Below are 17,071 nucleotides of genomic sequence, written 5' to 3'. Positions count from 1 at the left end.
ACTATATCATGATGATGAAGGCCCAACTTCCATGATAAAAACACTTTGAATAACGTGCCACAAAGTGCTTTTAATTAATTGAGATAAGACGTATGATGCACGGATAATGACACGGACACGGGACACGACACGAGACACACCGACACGCGAATTTTAAAATCTTACATGAGGACATGCATATATATAAAATATAAAGTATTTTTTTAAATAAATTGTAATGATATTTTGATATTTTATTCATATTAAAATATAAATTAAAATTTTTAATTATTTTTAATGTCTTATTTTAATTATATCAAGTATTTAAAATATTTTTTGTTTTAATAAATAATAATATATACTATATCTAAATTTATTTTAAGAATATATGTTAAGAATAAGACTGAACATGCGGACACGTGATGGTATTTAGGTGTGTCTAGGCGTGTCCAGAGAAGAATTTTTCATTTTTTTATTAAAACACGATTGGACACAGCAGACACGTGTGTCGGACGAGTGTCGGTAAATGTCGTGTCCGAAATATGTCCGACACGCGGACACGATAATTCAGAGAAGTGTCCGTACTTCTTCATAGGATAAGACTATAAACAAATTATGATCACATAAGGTTTGTTAGTTAGTATTGTTTGCAAGTTCATAACAAAATATTCATCACCCCTTTACTGAGTTCCAAAAATGGAGGAGGCACCATTATTGGTTATGGAAGAATCTACCTCAGAGGCTGATTACTTGGCAGTGAAGAGCTTCAAGGATGCCAAGTTTGTGTTGTGCATAGAAACAGTGAAGTTATGGAAGATTGCAGCACCAATGGCACTCTCATCACTCTTTGATTTTCTCACAATTTCTTCACTCAACATATATGCTGGCCATCTTGGAGACATTGTTCTTTCTTCAATATCTCTTTACTTTGGTGTAATCAGTGCCATCTATTTTACTTTGCTGGTTTGCTTCTCCCCATTCTTCCCACACTTGCTGCTACATCTTTTAATTAATTAATGTCTATGTTCCAAAAACACACAATTAAAGATAAGGTTAGAACTTAGAAATGTGTAACTTTACTCCCTTAAACTTTAGTCCTCATCTTATACTAATAACTACACTTGAAAGAGTAGTTAGTACTAAAATAGGGCATCTTGCGTTAAAAATATCGCACCCAAAGAATATAATATAGACAGTCTAACTTGATAATTATATTAGTAATTGATTTCGGTTTGAATTTTGTGACCTTAAAGTCACAAAAGACAACTCAACCGTTACTCCAGGACTCGCCTAACAAATAATAGTTATAAAAGTAATTAGACTTACTTTCAAATACTCTTTTTCTTTGAACATAAAAATTTTGAATTTTTTATGAGATTATAGCCTATCTCACTATCACAGCCATAATTTAAAAAAAATGAAAGTGCCTTTTTGTCTAGTGGTTAAAACCAGATTATTAAATTAATTATTTAAACATATATATACCATAATAAATTAGTCCTTGATATACCAATGTTTATTGTTATATATTATTATTATTATTGATGAACAAATTTAATGGAAAAATTGCAGGTTGGTATGTCATCTGCATTAGCAACACTATGTGGACAAGCTTATGGAGCAGGGCAAATTCAATTCACTGGAATTTATGTCCAAAGATCATGGATTGTGTTAGTTATGACCTGCATAATCCTCTTACCAACTCACATATATGCAACACAAATCTTAAAGTTTCTTGGCCAAGACAAAGAAATAGCAAATCTTGCAGGCAAGTATGCAATGCAAGTAATTCCCACCATGTTCTCCTATGCTATTAGTTTTCCAATTCAAAGATTTCTTCAAGCACAGAGCAAGGTCAATGTGATCATGTTCACATCACTTGTGTCACTAATGCTACAAAATCTGTTGCTTTATATATTCATCTATGCAATGGAATTGGGTACAACAGGGTTAGCTATGGCCAATAACATCACATGTTGGTTCATGGCTTTGTCTCTTGTTGTGTATGTTGCTGGTTGGTGCAATGAAGGTTGGAGTGGTTTTTCTTGGTTGGCTTTCAAAGATTTGTGGCCATTTACTTGGCTAAGCCTTTCTTTATCTCTTATGAATTGCTTGGAGCAATGGAATGGTACTTTCATTGTGTTGCTTGCTGGTCAACTAGACAACCCTACTCTTTCTCTTGCTTCTTATAATATTTGGTGAGACAATCAAACTTAGATTGCTTAGGAATTAGAGATAGTCAATAATAATGTTCTAAAGTTGGTAATTTGAAGAAGTTTATAATCTTTCAATATTGAAAAAGAAAATAATAATAATAAGTTATTTAAAATAAGGTTTAATTACTCCGTTGGTCCCTATAGTTTTGCGAAATTTTCAATTAGGTCCCTATACTTTTTTTCCTTTTAATTGGGTTCCTGCACTAAATTTTTTTTTCAATTGAGTCCTTACACTATTTTTTTCCTTTTATTTGAGTCCCTGCACCAATTTTTTTTAGTTGGGTCCCTATACGATTAAGCTAATTACTATCAAGAGAGACCTAATTGAAAAAAAAAATTGGTACAGGAACCCAATTAAAAGGAAAAAAAGTATAGGGACCTAATTAAAAATTTCGCGAAACTATAGGACCAACAAAATATTTAAACCTTAAAATAACAATATTATTAGATTAGATCTCTTTTATTCTCTTTATTACAAAACAGTTTTAGAATAGTGCTCGATTTTGCGATAAATAGGATTTATGATAGGAAAAAAATGTTAGAGGGCTATCAATTTTTTTTCAATAATTAGCTATTAATGTTTAAAAGTGTGGGTTAAAAACATGTTATTGAATTACTATACTTAAAAAATTAGATTAATGACTAAAAACAATAAATTTTGATGGCCCTTAAACGTTTCTCTAAAAAGAATGGTTATTCACTAAATTTTAATTAGACTCAAATGACCAATACCAAAGTCATACTAGGTGGTTACTGAATCTATTGCTAAGGGTTTTAGATAATTTCTTGTAGTGCATGCTTTTCTCTACTAACATGTATTTATGTTCTAGCTTCAATATTCTTGGTTGGTACACCATGCTGATGGTTGGAGTCAATACTGCTATAAGGTGAGGGGACAAGCTAAGATTAGATACTAATATGAATGTAAATATTCCCTTTAATAATTAGGTACTAATTATAATTAATCACTAATTATGGATTTTTTCTATGGCTCCAACATCAAGTGTTCGAATCTCTAATACACTTGGGATGTGTCATCCAAGAGCAGCCAAATACTCATTCTATGTGACACTGTCTCAGTCTCTCTTCATTGGAATTTTATTCTTGATTCTTGTTTTGCTGAGCAAAGAGCATCTAGCTCTCATCTTTACCAACAGCGAGGATCTGATTAGAGCTGTGTGCGATTTAGCTTACCTGCTTGGTGTAGCCATTGTTCTTAGTAGTCTCTCACAAGTTATATCAGGTATTTAATTACTTGCTTTGGTAAGTCCAAATTAAACCTACAAAGTACACAAAAATTAGTGTTTTTATATTTTATTTGGTAATAAATTAAAACAAGTTATAAAAGTTTATTTTTTTATTTAAAAAATTTGAAAAAAAAATATAATAATAAAAAATATAATTATAAAAAATTATTAAGAATAATACAAAATAAAAAATAAATTATATCTCTTGTTAGTGTGTCTGTGTCCTGTGTCTTTTTTGTCAGAATAGATACAAAATACACTAATTCAATCTCTCTAGACACAATATCTCTATTCATATCTCATTTGCCAAACATAATTTTATGTCTCTGACTCTCTGTATCAGTGTTCCGTGCATATATAATTAGAAAAACAAAAGAATACTGTGTGTGTGTTTTATTAGGTGTGGCAATTGGGAGTGGATGGCAAGTTATGGTTGGATACATAAACTTGGCATGTCATTACATTGTTGGACTCTGTCTTGGCTATTTTCTTGGTTTCAATAAACATTTGGGGGTTAAGGTAATAATTAAGGATCTTCTAATAGCACATGCATATAAAATGTGTCTTCCTTTATTAAGAAATTTCTCATAGGGTCTGTGGGGAGGCACAATGTGTGGCAGTATCATTCAGATTTTTGTGCTTATAGTCATTATTTGGAAGACCAACTGGACCAAGCAGGTAAATCAAATTTGGATCTTTTTATGTAATGCTAATTATCACACCAAGTTATTTATACTATATACGAGTTTAATTAACGTCAAATAAATGTGATTATAGGTAGAGCAAACAGCTAATCGCATGCGAATATGGGGCTCCAAGAATTTCCAGAACGACATGATCTAAAATTGAAAGTGTGTTGGATATGGGTGATGAGAGACAAGAAGCTGAATGTGGTTACTTTGTGTATAACTGTAATATAAATTGAGTTCCACTAGGGAAACAATGAGATATCTATACAATATGTATAATAGAATTTTAATTTGGCCCGCCAATGACCGAAGCCTACAATGTGTACAATGGATTAAATCTTTGGTCCATGAATAAAATGAACATCACCTATACTATTCAGAATAACCATCCGGATACCAAGGATAAAGAATCGAACTCTTGATCTTTCGGATCTAGAACTCTAATACCATATCATGAAACCACTCATCCCAAAAAGCGTAACCTGACAGGACAATGTAATACTAATGGCCATATCTTTAATACTTCTTAAACCTCTATTGTACACATTGTATGTTTAGGCATTGGCTCCCTATACTTTCTCAAATCTTATTTATCAAGTGTCTAAAGACACTACTAATAGTTAATAATACAATAGTAAAAAATTTTTGATAAAAATATAAATTAAATATTTTAAAATCTTTTCTTTTTGTTCTCATGTTCTTAGAATTATGAAATAAACAATTTGTTTTTAACTACGTGAGGATAAATTCATTTTTATTTTATGTGAATGATTTTAATCTCGATAATGACACGTGCCTTACGCCACTATCTATTGGCATGTGTTGAAAATCATAAAGATATCCAAGAAGATTAAACTTCATTGCTTCTCCTTCCTTCATCTTCTTCTTTGGGTCTCTTTCTAACTTTCTTTATGCCATTTTCTGAAGAAGGAGGGACCAAAAAAAAAAAGAAAAAAAAGTGTCCTTTATCCTTTTTATAAGTAGTGCAATTATTCGTTTTTGTTCATCCACATGTTCCCACTTAGCTTCTTTTCTTCTCTAAATTGTCCATTTCTTTCTCAGTTATTATTCATTTTAGTGCAATCAATGGAAACCTAGACTTTGAAAAGAGAGAGAAATGCTTTGGATTTTATTAACCAGTGTCGGCAATCCAAGATAGATAGATATTTTGCTAATATATGCATAATGAATATTGATTAAAATTTTAAATGTAAAATAGCTATTTACTTAAAAGCTAAGAAAAAATTGGCTTTAATTAAATAGCGTAATTGAATACACATATAAAGCTATTTTATATTGATGGTGCATGAGTGCATCAAAGTTAAATTTATTTTTTATAATTTCTAAATTTTTTAAATTTTAGATTTCAATAAAAAAATAGAAAATAAACTTGTTACGATGGGTAACCGGAGATTAATGGGCTGAACTCGTTGGGTTGGCCCAATAATTGTCTGAGAAAGGAAACCTCCGAGCAGGTTTGTGTTCCAGTACCTCCGTCTGACTTATGTGTATGAGAGAATGGGGAGTGGTACCTGCAAGGACACTCCGATGCCTAAGTCAGCAAAAGTGTAAGCAGGTCTAAAGAGTATTGGGACTTAGTAATACCTGAGGAGTGTCAATGTATTTATAGTGGTGAGCCAATAACCACCGTTGAGGTAGTTCCACTTTTAAAGGAGGATAACCGTCCATTTATCTTAGAGAAGTTGGGATATAGCTCTTGAAAGTGGGTTGAGAGATTTCAAAGGCAGTTACTTGTTTGAATGAGTGTTATCTGCCAGCTAATCTTCGTCCCCGATTTCTTTAGAGCAAGTCGTGGTAAGAACCGACTTCTTTGAGACAAGGTCGGTGTAGAGTGAGGGTGAATCCTTTAGATTGGACCTCTTATTGGGTTATGAGCCTTAACGTTGGGACAGGATATGAACAAAACTTGTTATTCAAATTAAAACTCATAATAGTTATAATGAATACCTTAAGATAAGAATAGAAAATAATTTTTAATTAGTTAATATTAGTAAAAAAATTTTATTGTAACTTTGTTTTTTAATTTTCATTTACTGAAAAAAATTAGTTTTTGAGTTGAATTCATAAATATTTATAGTAAGAAAATTTAAACTTATTATACATTTATTAAATTATCCAAATTGTGATGAGTATATAATTCCTAGTACCTTAATTAAGAGGGCCCGGAGAACTACTAGAACATGGAATGGAATCATATTGAGATTTGAGCAGAATATTGACCACCACTACGTTAAGACACATGCATCTATATCCCCCTTAGATATTCCCAGAAGAAAAGTCACAAGTCACAAGTCACAACAGCAATTAATGAGAAAGCTAATTACTAATATTTCGACGCTGAATTTTGTTTGGACATCTGTTAGTAGTGTACTGTTGTTTTGCATAAAGATAAAGATATTATTTAAATAAGATATCTATTCAAATGAAGATGTTAAAAATATTTTTTTATAAAAATTCTTATGTTAAAAGTGTGTTTTGTATATTTAGTCATATTTAAAAAAAATAATATTTTTACAACATAATAAAATCAAATATTATAATTTATTATATAAAGATAATTATAAAATCTTTATGATAATATCTACTATTAAATAAATATGATTATATAAAAATATTTCCCCTAAAAAAGTCTTTGTAATAAACGTTTTTTTTTTTAAATTAAATGTTAATGTACACAATTACACTCGATATAACATAGGATTTTTTTAAAATAAAATTCAAATACTTTCTTATTAAAGTAATTTTGAGGACAGATATAGTGTGTGTGTGTTTTTTTTTTTAATTTAGAAAAAATAAAATATAATTTAAATAACCTATGTTCTTAGAATATATAATAAGACTATATTATTAATAAAATGTTTTAAATATTTTTATGTAATAAATAAAAAATAAATATATTAAATTTTAAATTTTTTAATTTATCATGTTAATATGTATCCTTAAAATATAAATTAGATAAATCCATTAAAATATCTAACATTGAGTGTTGGCCATGCAAACTAATGTTGTTAGCTGTTAAAAAAAAGACAAGCGCTATAAATTAAACGTGCCATACTTGTGTCTTAGTTGAGTAAAAGACAAATAAGAAAAGGCTACAACATTGCATATGAAAACAAAGGACTTGTTTCGTACAATGCAGCATTCTAAAATCGAAAACTCCGGTTAATAAAATATAACAGTCCAAAATAGAGTGTTAATAATTTCCTCTACACTATTTTCTTTTGTATGGCTGTGAAACTATATCAGCAAATTAAAGCGTTTGTGTAAAGGGGATGCTCCCGTAAAGATATAAGAAAACGTCTTTTTTTAAAGATATTTTTTAATAATTAAAATTTAACACATATAATTACTTAAATTATATTATTTTTGTCAAAATTAGGTCAGACAAATTAATTTGACCGAAAAATAGTGAATCAAATTTTGAATTCGTCTAAATTAATATTATTTTTTCATAAAAAATTACTACAATACCCTTATTATATAAAATGACTAAAATACTCTTATTATATATATTAATTTTAAGAATTCTAAATTTTAACCCTTTTCTTCTCTATCGTTATAGGATTAGAATTTAAAGTTTTCAAAATTAATATATATATATATAAAATAGGGATATTTTAGTTGTGTTTTATAATAGGGATATTGTAGTAATTTTTTTATAAAAAAATATTAATTTATACCGGTTTAAAATTTAATTTATTAATTTTTTTGCTAAACTGATTTATCTAGTCTAATTTTAATAAAAATAATACAATTTAATTAATTATATGTGTTAAATTTTAATTTTTAAAAAACATCTTTAAAAAAAAGACGTTTTTGACATCTTTATCTAAGTGGCTCCTTTGTGTAAATATCTTCATAGAGATAAGACTTACATACATATTAATTTATATATTAGAGTGTTATCTTTATATATAGAATTTTGGGGAAGAGGGTGGCATGCTTGAATTCAAAATGGAGGCACCACTACTAGTTGATGTGAGGAAAGAATCATGTAGTGATCATCATCATCATGATGAAGAGAATGATTACTTGGGAGTGAAGAGCTTGAAGGATGCAAAGTTTGTGTTGTGGAATGAGACAGTGAAGTTATGGAAGATAGCATTGCCAGTGGCACTTTCCTCACTCTTTCAGTTTCTCATAAATTCCTCAGTTAACATATATGCTGGCCATATTGGAGACATAATTCTCTCTTCTATTTCTGTTTACACTGGTGTCATCAGTTCTATCTATCTTTGTTTGCTGGTTTGTACCTTCATTCCTTCTCAATAACTCTCTTCTTACTTCTTCATTCTTATATTACTCATAATTCTTCATCCAATAACTTGGTTTTTCTTCTTTCCATTTCTCAACATATAGCAATACATACAGTGCTATGTGTTTCAAAAATGCTATAAAAAATGAGAAACTATTGGGGTTAACAATATTTAGTATTTTTGGCCATTATTTGGCCAACACAAATACTAAATTGTTTTTAACAAATAAATTTTATTAATTTATGTATGCAAATTTTGAAAAATTTGGGTGCAAATTGTATTGATTTATGTGTAAAATTTTGATAAATATAAGTGTAAATTATATACTTCTTGTATATAAAATGCCTGTAAATATAGATGTAAATTATTGCTGATAAGATACTTGCCAAAAATAATAATATTTGCTGGTCATGTAGCATTGCTCCAAAAAAAAAAATACTAATCAGTTACTAAATATTTCTATATATTAATGTGATATTTCATACATTTTCAATATATGTTTTGCAGTATAATTAGTGATCAAAATATTTTTTACCTTAGTCAAAAGTTGGTTTCTAGTTGAATATATATGTAATCATTTGATATTTTTTCCTTCTTTTAAATTATTTATTATACTCAAATTTTATATAAAACAACTATCATGGAGATTTCAATAAGATATTAACACAATAAATTAGTTAGTAAACAAGATCATTTTAGTAAATACTTTTATAATTAACCCTTGATTTTAAATTCATTGAGAACTATCTAATAATTATCTAAGAGTTCATGGTTTCAATAAAATTGCAGTATGGTATGTCATCAGCAGTGGCAACACTTTGTGGACAAGCATATGGAGCAGGACAAATTCAATCCACTGGAATTTTTGTTCAAAGATCATGGATTGCATTATTTGTGACATCCATATTTTTGTTACCTACACACATATATGCAACACCAATCTTAGAGTTTCTTGGCCAAGAAAAAGGCATAGCCAAAATTGCTGGAAATTATGCCTTACAAGTAATTCCAAACATGTTTTCCTATGCAATTAGTCTTCCAATCCAAAGATTCCTTCAAGCACAATGCAAAGTCAATGCAATCATGTTCATATCATTTGTGTCCCTAGTGATACAAAATTTGTTGCTTTATGTATTCATAAATGCAATGGATTTGGGTACAACAGGGTTAGCTTTGGCCACTAATGTAACAGGTTGGGTTTTTGCTTTGGCTCTTACAATCTATGCTTCTTGTTGGTGCAAAGAAGGGTGGAATGGTTTGTCTTGGATGGCTTTTTCTGATTTATGGGCATTTATTAGGTTAAGTCTTTCATTTTCTGTGATGACTTGCTTAGACCAATGGCATGGTAATTTTGTTGTGCTACTTGTTGGTCAACTTCAAAATCCTGTGATTGCTCTTGGTTCCTATTCTATTTGGTAAGATAATCAAATTAAATTTCATTGTCTGTTGTTATGTAATTAACTAATTATAGAGTTTAATTTTAATATACTGATAATATAAAAAGTTTACACAATCATCAATTTAGACGGTTGAAAATTAATTTGAGTAAACATCTAAACTGATTTTCAAGACATTTTTTATTGAATATTTTAATTACTAAAAAAAATTATTACACTAAAAATCCTTGAGATATATTGGTATTTTTGCAGAAAGAATAATTTATTTTATAATAAAATTTGTTATATGCTTTTTTTTTCAACACACATTAAAAATTTTATTGAAAGTGATGAAATAATTTGTCTTAAGAGAATTATTTTTAGAATAATAAAAATTTTTCGAGATCAAAGTATCAAATTTAAAATTTGTTGTGATCAAATTGAGTATTTATTTTTAATATTTTTTACTGATATGTAAAATATTACTTTATACTTTCCGTGTATAAAAATTAAATTCATACTTATATTGCTTGGAATACACATTTTTTTTTCTATTGAGTTTTTGTTGTTTAAAATCTAGCGTGTAATTCCTATGTTATCTTGGTTTACTTCACTAATGTTACTTTATGTTTCAGCATGAATATTCTGGGTATCTACGCCATGCTTCTCTTTGGAATGAGTATCGCCACCAGGTGAATGACGGATTATACTAAAAATCAAAATGACAATTATTATTATTATTAACAGAAAATAATATACATAATGGCGGGGAAATATGACTTTAAGAGAGTGTGTGTGTGTGTTTGATCTCTATTACAATATTATTTTTAAATAAGTCCTTACAAAAAAGTTTAATCTCTATTATACAAAAAAGTTTGTAATTATATTCTTACAATATTATTTTTAAATGATAATTATTTAGAGAAATTTGATTTAAAATTTATATCTGCAATAAGAATCTAATTTCTTTTAATGATAATTTGTGTTCATTTTTCTTTGTTTTGTTCTAATGCTTATTTCTTAATGTGATTTTTTATTATTGTACTCCTAGTGTTCGTGTGTCTAATACACTTGGCATGTCACATCCAAGAGCAGCAAGATACTCATTCTTTGTGGCAATGTTTGAGTCCCTCTTCATGGGGATTTTATTCATGATCGTAATCTTCTTTAGCAAACAACAAATTGCCACAATCTTTACCAACAGTGAGGATATGATCAAAGCTGTGGGTGATTTAGCTAATGTTCTTGCTCTAGCCTTGATTATTAGTAGTGCTTCGCTAGTGATAACAGGTAATTAATTACACTTCCTCTTTTAACCTTATATAATTATTCACCAAAGGAAGAAAAAAAAGGAAAGAACCTTGTGTTTGTGTAGAGTTATTCCATTTCCATTAACTATTAGGTATTAACCTTAGTTTGTTTTTTAATTATTTTGTCCATAGGTGTTGCTACGGGATGTGGATGGCAAGTAATGGTTGGATACATAAACTTGGCATGTTATTACATTTTTGGACTCTCACTTGGCTATTTTCTTGGTTTCATTCAACATTTTGGTGTGAAGGTATTCACCTTGACCTTGTTTCTATACCAATTATTTTTTCTTCCTTAATCTTCAAAGCGTCCCTTTAAAGAAAAAATAAATTTAATTATGGTACATTTATATAAAAAATTAAACACCAATATAGAATATATATTAAAATATAAAGAATAAATAATTTATTTATATTTATACATAAATACATAATTTACTGATTTTTAATGTATCCAATAACCAATAATGAAAGTACTACAGCATGGAAAAGCATCTTCTAGGCTTTATTTACATTATATTATTTGATACCTTGGTGGATGTAGGGGCTATGGGGAGGGACACTGTCCGGAAGTATTATTCAGATTTTGGTCATCACAGTTATTATTTGGAGAACCAACTGGACCAAACAGGTAACACATTGTTATTGTTATTATATGTAAGCTAGTTATGTCAACGTCTTAATCAAGCATCATTAAGCGAGCCAATTAAGTACTTTTTGTGTAGAATTTGGAAGAATCATTGTCCATCAATCATTATGCATTAAGAGCTATTACAACACAATGTTTCTTTTCCCCGAATGTTTCATCCTATTCAACCTGTGCTTTGTAATTTTCTTTTTAATCATCTAATGTTACCTTGTGATAAAATCATAAATACAATTTGCAGGTGGAGCAAACAGCTAATCGCATGCAAAAGTGGAGCCCCAAGGGAATCCGAAAAGAGATGATATAAAATATTAAAATGTAACATCTCCCAAGAACCTTAAAAGACACAAGAAAAGGACTCTGTTCTTCCCATTTCATATGGTGTGGAATTGTAATTCGTTAGTATAAAAAAAATTGTTGATATTGTAATCATATCTCAATAGGGTTAATATTTTGTAAAGTTAAGGGGTAAGTACGATTTTGGTCCCTTAAGTTTAGTGCCAGAATCGAATTCGTCCCTCTTGTTATTTTGCCATTAAAGTCGTCCTTAATGTTTTTTTTCGTATTAAAATCGTCATTTTCAATAAAATTTTTTGTTTTATTCCTAAACTACCCCTATCCTATTTTAATAATAAAAATTATAAAATTAAAAAAAAAAAAAAGAAAACGCGTAAAAACGCGTTGGGGGTGGGAGAAGAAAAGGGTTACAAAACGAAGGGGGAGGGGAGGGGAAGAGGGGGACGGGGACGGCGCCGGGGAGCCTCCGTCATCGCCGCCGTCGTCGCCTCCTCCTCCTCCAGAACTCTGATGATGATGACGATGAAGGGGAAGGGAAGCCGCCGTCCCGCCGCCGCAGTCTCGCCGTCCCGCCGCCGCCTTGCCGCTCTCCGGCACCGCACCGCACCACCATCACCTTCTTCTTCTTCTTTGTTGATTTGTTGCTTTCTATTTTTGCTTGTGTTAAATTTGTGTTGGATTTGTTGATTTTCTGCTTTGTTTCTGCTTCTCTGGTGGTGGTGGAGGTGGAGGGTGGGGGGAAGGGGATACGGGGAAGGGGTGGGGCCGCCTGGTGGGAGTGTGGGTGCGGGGAAGGGGAGACGGGGAGGGGGAGGTGACGCGGGGTGGGAGTGTGGGCGCTGGAAAGGGAAAACGGGGAGGAGGGGTGACGCGGGGTGGGAGTGGGGGTGCGGGGAAGGGAAAACGGGGAGGGGGAGGTGACGCGGGGTGGGAGTGGGGGTGCTGGGAAGGGAAGACGGCGAGGGGGGGTGACGCGGGGTGGGGGTGCGGGGAAGGGAAAACCGGGAGGGGGAGGGGGAGGGAACGCGGGGCGGGGGTGGGGGTGGGCGTGGGGGTGCAGGGAGGCAGGGAGGCAGGGAGGGGAAAGGGGACAGGGGGGAGGGGGAAAGCGGGGAGGGGGACGGCGGCGGTGTTGGTGGTGGTGCTGGTGGTGGAGGTTGTGGCGGTGGTGTTGGTGTTGGTGGTGGAGGAAGTAATTATGTTGGTAGTGGTAAGGGTATTTTTGTCCAAAAAAAATAAAAAGGACGATTTTAATACGAAAAAAAACATTAGGGACGACTTTAATGGCAAAATAACAAGAGGGACGAATTCGATTCTGGCACTAAACTTAAGGCACCAAAATCGTACTTACCCCTAAAGTTAATAATCCCTTCTAAGAGAGGATAAGTTATAAACTGTTACTAAAATTATAATCCAATGGCTGTTAACACTAAAGAACTTCCCAATTCTATATCAAAAGAAAAGATAAAATTCAAATCAAAATGCAGGGATTCAACCAGATAAAATTCATACATATGATGATGATATGAGAGCAACTGAATGCAAGAACCATATGGAGAAAAATGGCACTCGCAAGCATGTGCTCAATCATCAATTTTGGCAACCAAAAGGGCTGAATACGCTATTCATATAACGCATCAGTAACGCAGAGGATTGCCTTTTCTCCCTTTAAAAGAAACTTAATTGAAACATTAAGAGAAATTGCTTCAACCAAGCAAAAAGATAACAAAATAATCACTTTGATAACACTATAAGAAGAAACCCAACCATGAAATTACAAATTTACATTACACATTCTTTTGAAAAGCTTCTATCGAGTAGAGACTATCAGAACAAGGTGTAGGTATAAAAATCTCAAGATTTCTTTATTCACAATATATCACTAACATCTCAAGATATTGAATATTAAAACATGTAATGTAATCTTAAAAAACAAGTTTACTCGGCATCTTTTTTCTTCTTAGGCATTCTGTATCCACCAACGACACAGGCATGGTCCCGTTCGAATGGTTCAAGGGTGACTTGCTCAAAAGGCTTAAACTGCTCCGCCTTCAGCTTATTGACTTCACTTGCAAACACCGACTCCGCTGGTACTGTGGAATCTATGCAGTTGGCCTATTGCATACAAAAAAATTAGATTATTGATCACTACCCCTTTTTTCCAAGTCAAACAATCCAACACATTAAGGACTCGTTTGATCCACATAATCAAACTGCAACCATTAGGATAAGGTTTTCAACTGTTGCTGAGCAACTTTAACCATCTATCTAATTCATTCATAAATTATATTATGAAAGGACAGATTTCAATTAAGAATATATGTGAATTATGGATGTACTCCACATGAGAGGCATCTTATCAACAAAAATCTAACGTAAACAAACCTTGATTGAAATAACAAAATGACCCCCTGCTTTGAGATAATATGAGGCATTCAATGCTAAAATCCTTGCCTGCAAGGGTGATCAATATAGCATAAAGTTTTAGGGGGAAAATATTGATGCATAATCTAATTTATAATCCAGACTGTTGGTAACGTAAGGAAATAATGTTCTCATAGAACTATTATCCGGTTAGATTACAAGTCCACAAATAAAGCAGACTACATGCTCAGAGAAGACCGGAACATCGAAAGAAAAACCAACTTATCAAGGAACTAAATACTGCAAAAGCAAGTTTACTGTTCTAGAGAGAAAACATTGGGATAGAAAAAAAAAATAAGTCGTGCATCAGAATCTCGAATCTGCATCATCCAAGATGTCCTGAAGGGGAATCCGAGTATATCTCCTCATGTGCACAGATGTAACATATAGAAGAGGAAATTGTTCAAGTGAAAAAATACTTTGTATTTGAGAACTATTAACATCCATCAATTACTGAAAACAGGAAGCTTTTAAGAGAATTTTAAATGGAAAGTACATTGCATAAACATATAAAAAAATTTGAAAGAAAAAGACTTTGCCCTATGCAGCAGGTTATCACTAAAAGTTAAAAAAAAATAAATAAAGATAATAATAAAAACATCATTTGATTGCCTCAATGAAAATTTTGACATGCAAAAACTGTAGAGCATGAACATACAGAATTGGAGCAAAGAGATACTTACCTGAAGTTTGACAGCCATAAAAAGACATGAAAAGAAGATAAAAAATGAATAGGTTAAACAGTCAAAAGGAGGGTGGAACCATCCTCTAAAACTTCAATATTTAACAGATATATCTTTCACAATCGAATTGCCAAGAAGCTTAAAGCCTTAAACCACACCTGATCAGGCTGCGCAACATCAGAAAATATCACATCTACCATGCCAATCAACATCCTGTACTTAGCTGGATGTCTAGCATCTTCAATAATGGGTATAACATTGGTGCGTTTCTTCGCCATGTTGACCAAGTCACGCCCGCTACGATGAGAGAACTCCACGGCATAGACAACTCCATTCTGCATACATCAATCACAAACAACAAATTCTTAGCAGCTCTTGAAAACCATAAAATCACTTGAAATGATTATAGAATTTTGAATTAGTACATACCGGACCAACAACATCCGACACATGTGAAACAGTTGTTCCAGAAGCAGCTCCTAGGTACAGGACTCGAGCACCAGGTTTCTTTATAGAACACAAGCGAAGCCGATCAGAATATGCAAATTAATATACAGGATTCAAAGCAAAGGCTAAGACACAACACATGTTATTAAGACACCTGAAACTACTTACAATCCATATGTTGTCAACCCCACCGAGAATGGCAGCAGCCAACTTGGAACGGAAAGGGTTCCAAACCCTGTACTCATCTTTTGAGCCATCCTCCTTCTGCAGAATGTAATAATAGTTCATATGCAACATAACAGATGCTATGTTTAAGTACACTAATCTAATTTTTTCTTTCTTTTTGCAAGGCATGAACAAGATAATAACAGATGCTAAAACCAACAGCTCTCAAGCATTTCATTACATAATGCAGCATATTATAAAAATCAACAAATTATTTACACACCAAAAAAGAAAAAAAAATTGGTACAAGCTGAAGAAGAAAATAACCTGCACAGTGATCCTCTTCTCATTATAAACAGCTTCACCAGGAACCAAATTCTTAGTAACAAGAGCATCTTCTTTACCCTTTGCAATGAAAATACCTTCATGTCTGTGAGGTTCAACCACAACCTTGCTGCCTCCCTTCATTCCTCCACGGCCACCCCTACCTCCTCCACGACCACCACCACCTCTGCCGCCGCCACCTCGAGCTTTGAATGGCGTACCTCTTCCACCACCACCACCTCTCCCTCTGCCTCTGTCACCTCTGCCACCCCTGAACCCTCCACCAGCACCACCACGACCTGCAGAAAATGAAATTTCAAACTTATCAAACATTATGAAGAACCAGTAGAATCAAGCCAAAAGTACTAGAGATTGAATTACGAAAAAGGAAACACGATTTGGCAATAACCTCGGGGAGGAGCCATCTTCGAAAGCTTAGATTATAGAAGGGTTTGAATGAATACGGATCGGAATGAAGACAAAATGAAGTGTGGTAATGAAGAATTTATAGCTAAACTTTTAGGGTTTAGGGTTTTTGACAGTGCGAGTCTCGGATCAACGAGTTGCTTTTTTTTTTTTTTGGTCATGGATCAACGAGTTGCTTGGTTACTGGCTCTGCGATCGGGAACTACTTTGTGGACCGAAAAAACTTAATGGATCACAAAGCCCAATTAATATTAAATATTGAATTCATTTTAATTTTATTATTTAAATTTTAGTTGGATTTTAAATAGACATGTGAATAACTTCTTTTAGCATTTAAGAATGGTTTAATTAGTGTCCGAAATCTAAAGCTTGTTCAACTATCTTTTAATTAATGTTGAATTAATAACTTTTTAAAGTAGAAATTCTAAAAAAATATAATTAAAGAAAAAAGCTCAAAATTAAAACATTAATTAATAAATTATAAAAATAACTTGATTAAAAATATTTTTGGTAGCCGACTCTATTTACATTCTTAAACAAAGGTCGAAATTCTGGGAGGCACTTA

The 17,071-nt window shown here is 32.2% G+C and overlaps 3 protein-coding genes and 1 non-coding gene across 5 annotated transcripts; 2 read left to right on the top strand and 2 right to left on the bottom strand.

Moving 5' to 3' along the window:
- Positions 1 to 604: 604 nt before the first annotated feature.
- On the top strand, positions 605 to 4,516 carry LOC107644870 (protein DETOXIFICATION 34). 2 transcript variants are annotated; one of them, XM_021103253.2, is made up of 7 exons: positions 605 to 942; positions 1,552 to 2,177; positions 3,026 to 3,082; positions 3,200 to 3,438; positions 3,843 to 3,961; positions 4,034 to 4,120; positions 4,220 to 4,516. In XM_021103253.2, exons 1-7 carry the CDS (start codon positions 676 to 678, stop codon positions 4,283 to 4,285), a joined length of 1,461 nt encoding a protein of 486 aa, XP_020958912.1. In that variant the 5' UTR covers positions 605 to 675; the 3' UTR covers positions 4,286 to 4,516. The 2 variants fall into 2 exon arrangements, with proteins under 2 accessions (XP_020958912.1, XP_088344099.1); XM_088487973.1 differs by having other exon boundaries at positions 623 to 942; positions 3,819 to 3,961.
- A 3,488-nt stretch (positions 4,517 to 8,004) lies between these two features.
- LOC107644869 (protein DETOXIFICATION 35) lies at positions 8,005 to 13,454 on the top strand. Its single transcript, XM_016348816.3, has 8 exons — positions 8,005 to 8,397; positions 9,198 to 9,823; positions 10,420 to 10,476; positions 10,836 to 11,074; positions 11,227 to 11,345; positions 11,639 to 11,725; positions 11,982 to 12,200; positions 13,397 to 13,454. Exons 1-7 carry the CDS (start codon positions 8,092 to 8,094, stop codon positions 12,045 to 12,047), a joined length of 1,500 nt encoding a protein of 499 aa, XP_016204302.1. The 5' UTR covers positions 8,005 to 8,091; the 3' UTR covers positions 12,048 to 12,200; positions 13,397 to 13,454.
- A 307-nt stretch (positions 13,455 to 13,761) lies between these two features.
- On the bottom strand, positions 13,762 to 16,649 carry LOC107644868 (rRNA 2'-O-methyltransferase fibrillarin 2). Its single transcript, XM_016348815.3, has 7 exons — positions 16,490 to 16,649; positions 16,084 to 16,379; positions 15,760 to 15,855; positions 15,574 to 15,651; positions 15,303 to 15,479; positions 14,423 to 14,491; positions 13,762 to 14,152 (listed from the first exon to the last, which is right to left on the bottom strand). Exons 1-7 carry the CDS (start codon positions 16,503 to 16,505, stop codon positions 13,976 to 13,978), a joined length of 909 nt encoding a protein of 302 aa, XP_016204301.1. The 5' UTR covers positions 16,506 to 16,649; the 3' UTR covers positions 13,762 to 13,975.
- LOC148566399 (small nucleolar RNA snoR60) lies at positions 14,764 to 14,836 on the bottom strand. Its single transcript, XR_015885270.1, has one exon. It is a non-coding gene; the product is annotated as a small nucleolar RNA snoR60 (small nucleolar RNA).
- Positions 16,650 to 17,071: the final 422 nt, after the last annotated feature.

The sequence above is a fragment of the Arachis ipaensis genome, chromosome B5, assembly GCF_059453495.1.
Source record: "Arachis ipaensis isolate K30076 ecotype BB chromosome B5, ASM5945349v1, whole genome shotgun sequence".
NCBI classification, from domain to species: Eukaryota; Viridiplantae; Streptophyta; class Magnoliopsida; order Fabales; family Fabaceae; genus Arachis; species Arachis ipaensis.
This window is presented reverse-complemented; position numbering and strand designations above follow the sequence as displayed.

Coding starts and splice junctions, on each gene's coding strand:
- LOC107644870 (XM_088487973.1), top strand. CDS start 676: ATGGAGGAGGCACCATTATTGGTTATGGAAGAATCTACCTCAGAGGCT. Junction 2,178..3,025: donor CTTGCTTCTTATAATATTTG/GTGAGACAATCA, acceptor TTTATGTTCTAG/CTTCAATATTCTTGGTTGGT. Junction 3,962..4,033: donor ATAAACATTTGGGGGTTAAG/GTAATAATTAAG, acceptor AATTTCTCATAG/GGTCTGTGGGGAGGCACAAT.
- LOC107644869 (XM_016348816.3), top strand. CDS start 8,092: ATGCTTGAATTCAAAATGGAGGCACCACTACTAGTTGATGTGAGGAAA. Junction 11,075..11,226: donor TGCTTCGCTAGTGATAACAG/GTAATTAATTAC, acceptor TTTTGTCCATAG/GTGTTGCTACGGGATGTGGA. Junction 11,726..11,981: donor GAACCAACTGGACCAAACAG/GTAACACATTGT, acceptor TACAATTTGCAG/GTGGAGCAAACAGCTAATCG.
- LOC107644868 (XM_016348815.3), bottom strand. Junction 15,480..15,573: donor TGTCGGATGTTGTTGGTCCG/GTATGTACTAAT, acceptor TGATGTATGCAG/AATGGAGTTGTCTATGCCGT. Junction 14,492..15,302: donor ATGTTGCGCAGCCTGATCAG/GTGTGGTTTAAG, acceptor TCACCCTTGCAG/GCAAGGATTTTAGCATTGAA.